At 48.6% G+C, this 6,610-nt stretch overlaps 1 protein-coding gene across 2 annotated transcripts in view; it reads left to right on the forward strand.

The window, feature by feature from the left end:
* Positions 1 to 4,115, forward strand: part of lrrk1 (leucine-rich repeat kinase 1) — a 40,052-nt gene extending 35,937 nt beyond the window's left edge. For both annotated transcript variants that reach the window (XM_083691559.1, XM_083691560.1), the window contains exons 34-38: positions 428 to 625; positions 801 to 1,015; positions 1,242 to 1,697; positions 1,897 to 1,998; positions 3,765 to 4,115. In XM_083691559.1, coding sequence (XP_083547685.1) covers positions 428 to 625; positions 801 to 1,015; positions 1,242 to 1,697; positions 1,897 to 1,998; positions 3,765 to 3,942 — 1,149 coding nt within the window. In that variant the 3' untranslated portion in view covers positions 3,943 to 4,115. The remainder of the gene's footprint in view (positions 1 to 427; positions 626 to 800; positions 1,016 to 1,241; positions 1,698 to 1,896; positions 1,999 to 3,764) is intronic.
* The last annotated feature ends 2,495 nt before the right edge of the window (positions 4,116 to 6,610 follow it).

Raw genomic sequence — 6,610 nt, forward strand, 5'->3', positions numbered from 1 at the left:
GGTGAAGGCCTCAAAGTGACACAGAACCTCTGGCCTTATGTAACACACACAATCAATCACACACATATTCCACCCTAATGAGAAGACATGGATTTAGACACGGACATGGATTTATGACCTGTATTTACTTTACCTGTTTAGAAGGGGTCCTTCAACCTCTACACAGCATCTCAGTCCAACTGTCCAAGTTTTTATTTTATTTTTCCATTCATGTTTTTTACACTGGAGACACTCTGTCCTACCTTCGGCTCTTCGAAGCATTGCTTTCCCACTGTATCCATCTTCAATCATTTGATTTATTTGTATAGCGCATTTCATACACAGAGGCAATACAGTGTGCTTCATAGGAAAATCAATATCTTGATCAGGCTTTCTCTTCCTCTCTCGCTCCCTGCCTCCCCCTCTCTCCCTCTCTCTCCCCCTGCAGTCCCTGGCGCGTGTGTTCGTAGGGATGTCTGATGGTCTGATGGCTGTGTACACCCTGGTGGATGACATGCCCATCGAGGGAGAGACCTACCTGTGCTCCCACACCCTCAACAAGACTGTGTTTGGCCTGGAGGACTCAGACCCCAGACAGAGACCCTACCCTGTGAGGAGCATGGTCCTGGTGGGCAGTGGCTCCCAGGTAGGGATGGCTTCTAATATCATGTACTGATGAACCTGCTATTCACATATACTGTTTTTATATTGTGATATTCCAATATATCGTGATATCATATCATTCAAATTTCTTGTTTACTAAATGCTACACATTGATAATAATCCAGCTCTCCTTATTGTCCTCTACCCCCCTCCTCTAGCTGTGGTACTCCCACGGTCCGGGCCTGCTGGTCATCGACTGCCTGACCCTTAAGGCGGTGCAACGCCTGGACCCCTACGGCCCCCCGTCCTCCGTTCGAGCCCTGGCCTCCAGCCTGTGTCTGTGGGGAGATGAGGCGGTGTGGACCCTGGACGACCACACCAACACCCTGCTCCTCTACCACGCTGCCAGCTACCAGCTCTGTGCCAAGTACAGGTGGGTGACACACTGCTACACATGGGGTGGAGGGGGGGGGGGGGGGGGGGGTAGGGTTAGGGGGTAGGCACAATATGAAGGGCTTTGAGTCCACAGTATGATGATAGGATGTGATATTGTGATGTGATGGATCGATTTCACTGCTGAAACGCATGCGTATGATAAACACTACAAACATTGATTGGCTGGTGTCTGACGTGGATTGATCCTCGTTGTGTTGTTACAGCTGTGGCGACACCAACCCTCTCCGGGACGTGTTCACCGTGACATTACCGTGGGTCACCAAGGCAACGACCCCTAACCTTGACCTTGACACAGAGGCGAGGGACCTGGAAGGAGAGGATGATGGAGAGTGGGGTAACGGGGAAGTGACGTTGATCTACAGCGAGAAGGCGGGGACTCAGATCATCCAGCACCAGGATTCGCTGACAGACTACTGCTCCATGTCCTCTGACTCCGCCCCTTCATCAGAGCATCTGGGATTTGATAGGTCCAGTTCCGGGGCTCTCAGCTCATTGGCTAGCTCCAGCAGTATGCCCCTCTCTACAGACTGTGAGCAGGACCACCAGGCTGACGCCGACCCTGAGCCTGACCTTGACACCACTGTGAACTTTAACCCCCCACCCATCCACCTGCAGGCCCTCACTGTGCTGGCCGTCAACGAAACTCTCTGGATCCCCAGGTAGGTACCCATAATGCAAAGCACACTATCCCGTCAAGTCACACACCAATCAATTGCCCCCATGGGTTGGTGTATGATTTTATATGATTTTAATTGTTTGTACAGAAGCACTGTGTGTTCACAATCATGTTCCTTTGGAACAATAAAGTTTGTCTTATCTTATGAACTGTAAACTGTAAACCAGGTGTTGTGTTGACAGGCATGGTGGCGATGTGATGGTGATCGAGGTGCAGCCGCAGGCGGGACAGCTCAGGGGGCGTGTCATCGCTGTTCTCAGCACCCCTTGGACTTCCTCTTTCGGGTGAGGCCACTCCCTATCCTGTCCTTTCCTTCCTGTCCTGTCCTTTCATTTTTACATTTACATTTTTGACATAAAGCGACTTACAACAAGGTCGACTGTCCTTCCTGTCCTGTCCTGTCCTTCCTGTCCTTCCTCCACCATGATTATAAAATCACAGCTTCAGCAGTCTTGCTTTTGCATGCAATCCTCTTAGATGAACAGGGGTTTGTAACTTCAGAGGGCACTAGTACGTGGATATATCTCTGAAGCAGGCGCACACTACCTGGATCTTCAAGGGCTGCATTGTCTGCATCTTTCCTTTGAGTCAGTGACTGAGGTGGACCTGGGGAGCCAGGTGTGTGCCCTCCACCCTCGCTGGCCAGTCAATGGGGCTGATTGTGAGGGGAAAGAAGAGAAAAGTAGCCCATTCTGCAGTGGACCGAGGAGGAGGACAGCTGCTCCGAACACTTCTCTGCAGCTGCTCTGCCTTTAGATGGATTGCCCTGCCAAAGAATACAAAAGCAATTATAGCATCCTGACCCCATAGAATAGTGGGGGAAAGGGGTCCATTTGCTATAATGAACCAAATGCCAGGGCAATCTCTTTCTGCCGTAACATCACTTCCCCGGGCCCGTGGCAAATACGGCAGTGAGAAATGGGCCTCATCACAACTTAATACCCCGGAGGGGTAGGACCTCTCTATCTGCAGCTAAGTCTGCAGTACTGCCACAGTAAAAAAAAAAAAAGAAAGAGCAAGATATTAATTTGCTGATTCAGCTTCAATAAAGCCTTAGCAAGATCCTTCATCATGTGCTTACGGTGGTAAGCCCCGCTCTGTAATTATTCCTATAAAAGGCCCAGCAGCTGCTCGCAGGCAGTAAGGGCTTTTAGCAGCAGGCAATAAAAAGGCCACCCAAAGCAGGGTCCTTAATAAGCAGTCATGTCAGCGTGCACCTGTAACACAGGTGACACTTCACCAGACGACATGAGAGGCAGTGAGAATCAGACGGGGCTTCTGTTCTGGGTTTCAGTGAAATTCTATGAGTAATTCTATTTCTATATTCGCTCATTTCTGTTTCCTATGGCAACAATTAGTGGTAACAACCAAATGACGTGCTTTGAGTGATTATTTTTGTTAACCTTGCAATTAAACGGGAGGTGAGAAATTACATTTTCTCTACTTATGCTGCGACTAAATGGAGGGTTAATTGTCATGCCTACCATGTGTTGATGTTAAGTTATGTCTCATTTTGCTCGGAGGGAATAAGTACTATTATACTCGCCTATGCATGTAATCATCAGGGGTTGTATATTACAGAACAGAAGAAGACATCAGTAGAGGATAATTATACACCTCAGCTCAAGCAACGACAATGGGAAGGAGATAATAAACAAGGGTTGTTCTGTGTGATCAAAGGCAACAAGATAGGTCAGCGCCCTCTTCCTTCCCAGAGGTCTTAGTGTCAAGGCCCTCATAAATCATGATTAGGATGAAGTTGCCCACAAGCACTGATCTACGGTCAGTTATCTCTTTTTACTTCTGGTTTAGGTCAGTATTTAGTAATAGAGGGCAAGCTGATTCTAGATCACTGCTTAAGGTAATTTCTACCTGGGGCCATAAATTACATGTAAACAGCTTGTTCTGTGTCCTTAGTGGCCTTCTGCTTCCCAGTAAAGACCTCTAGGCTTCTACGAAGTCCACATACTCATTTCAGGGTGCCCCGAGTTTAACTCTCTCTCTCTCTCTCTCCCCCCCCACCCCCTCTCTCTCTCTCTCTCTCTCCCAGGACCCTGAAGGAGGCTGCGCTGGTCGCAAAGGACACTGTTGTGTGTGGCTTTCGCAACGAAAACAGCGAGTGGTGCCTGTGTGTCTGGAGGGACTGGGGCTGGCGAGAGCTGGAAGTCTTCCACCAGTCCTACGAGGAGTTGGGACGCCTGGAGACCAGCATGAGAAAAAGAAGGTAGCCGTTGTGCTGCGCCGCTGCTGCTGCTGCTGCTGCTGCGGCTGCGGCTGGGGTGCAGAATCGCAGCTCTGTGCAGACACCCGGCCCGGCCGTCGGGGAATACACACTCACAGGCCACCAGTGTTCGTCAGAGCGGGGGGCCGCGGGAGTTCTGACATCAGAGCGACGTGCTAGAAGGGGGGTGGGGGGGGGAGGAAGGGGGGGGGGGGAGACAGCGTATGGTGAGGGAGAGTATATGGGAGGAGAGGATGGTCGAGGGCAGGAGAAAGGGCAGCATGAGAGGGGAGAGAGGAGGTGTTGAGGGAGGAGCAGCTGAAGCTCAGGCCCCTTGGACCCTGTCAAAGGCACCTGTGTGTGTGTGTGTGTGTGTGTGTGTGTGTGTGTGTGTGCGCCACCTAAACACTACTCTGAGGACGGGGGCGACAGCTCTGGTGGAGGGGACAGCTGTCCAGACAACAGGACAGGCTCCCAGGCCCTACAGCACTGTGACAGTCTGACCCAGAGTGGGTTAAAGGTTGTGTGCGTGCGTGCGTGTATACTTGTGTGCGTGTATGACTATCCCTGTGTGTGTGCTTTTGACGAGAGCGAGTTTAGCAATAAGTAAATACTGTACCACCATAAGAAGTTGCATGTTAGCCTCCATGACTCATCACTATGCAGACCAGCAAGCTGAGGCTGACAGAACAGACTGCTTCACCACTGCATTGTACTGTATTTCTGCCACCCGTGAACCACTCTTACTGCTGTAGCTCTGCTGGACATCAGAGGAGGCTCCGCAGAATTGTAAACATGTCATGACATCAGTCAGGGTTGGATCTATTGGTCAATTCTATTTTAATTCATTGAATTCAGCAAGTGAATTCCAATTCCGATTCGAGAATTTAAAAAATGCCCGTTGACAGTAAATGGCACATCTTAATTCTACAATTTCTGCAATTTCTGGTCACTCCTAAGATGACTGACTTGAGATGGGAATTGCCCCTCCATGAACACAGTGAAGCCCATCAGATTTGCTCAGACCGTCTGTGCTCTTACAGAAGATGCCAGTGTACTGCACTATCTAGTGTGTTGCTACCTGCTTGCAGGCCTTTTATAAATACTCACTGTAAGAGAGTGGGAAGGAATCTAAGGGAGAGAGTGAACCTAATTTATTCTGTAATATATTCATACATACTTCCTGCATGTGTAAATAGACTGTGTTGCACTGTACTGTATATATTGTACTTGACAATGAATAAAGTTCTTATAATAGACCATTTCATTAAATGAAAACTTTATTGACGTGCTGTTGCTTCCTCTTGTCAAATATGAATACTGAACTATACTAACAAGAGAGAGAGGGACGTGTTGAGAGAGATGGGGGGGGGGGTAGGGTACATCCTAGGAGAGAGTGAGATATGCAGGAGGATTCAAGGAGAAAAAGGGGGGACAAAGGGGGAAGAGTGATACAGTAACTTGATCCTAATAGTTGTCGCTGTGGGACGGAGGGAGGGAGGGAGGGAGGGAGTGATGATAGAGGGAGGGAGGGATGATGGATGGGTGAAGGGAGCTGATGACAGGCCCCCACATGGACGGAGGAATACAGGCCGTCTGCACCAGACCTCAAGCTGCCAGACAACACACACACACACACATACTGTACACACACACACACACACACACACACTGTACATACACATACACACACACACACACACACATACACACTCAAAGGAAAACCCCTAAACCCTGCATTGATCCTTGGAGAGGTTGATGCATGATGTAATGATCTTCCGATAGAAAACTGATCCGCCATGTTGTCCAGATCTGCACTGCGTGAGCCATAAAGCACGATGGGCCAATGAGACAGGACCTCTCAGCCGGAATGATCCAGAAGTCTTGAAAAGAAGCCACTGATGGAGGTTTTCTTGGATGTACTCGCAAATCCTCTCGTAAACAAGATGACAGAATGGGTGCCAAGGGTTTACTTAGCAGCAAACATGGTGGCATAGAAAAATATCATGAATGTTGCTCTTGTGACCTAAAAAGACTTGGCTTTCTGTAACTCTGATATGAATTAAGTCTTACTCAAGCTTGGGGTGCCCGAGTACAAACTCTTAACTGAACAGCAGTCTATACCACCGGACTGGTGCACACAAAATACATGGCCTCATGGACATATCTGGATGAGTGGAGGTAGAAATCAGAAGATGTGTGTGTTTTGGAGGTAGAAATCAGAGATTGTGTGTGTTTGATACCATTCCTCATTCTATTCCATTCCATACATTACAATGAGTCCGTCCTTCAATTTCTACCTCCATCAGCCTCCCCTGAGCTTGATGACCCCACAAACACCCAGTAAGCTCCTTCCGCTGAACTAATTCAGCTCTCCTCTATTTGAAATGTCAATTTGGTCGATTTTCAATTTCAGTCGGTAGTGCAGAATAGATTAGGTTTTCTAGAACATTCATTACTAGGCTGTCAATGTTCATCCCAAAAGAAAAAGACTGCCAAAAGTGTTAATACAGTATATAGAAAATAGGCCACAACATCTGAGTGGCAACTGGTGGCCTCTCAGCTTTGATTCTGCCCTTCTGTCAGGTAGTCAGACAGAAGAGGGCAGTGTGGAATCCTCTACTCCACTGCTCTCCTTCAGTCAGTGTCACTGCTCTGTGTCACTGATCCCTCAG

The sequence above is a fragment of the Argentina silus genome (genome assembly GCF_951799395.1).
Source record: "Argentina silus genome assembly, chromosome: 19".
In the NCBI taxonomy this organism is placed as follows: Eukaryota; Metazoa; Chordata; class Actinopteri; order Argentiniformes; family Argentinidae; genus Argentina; species Argentina silus.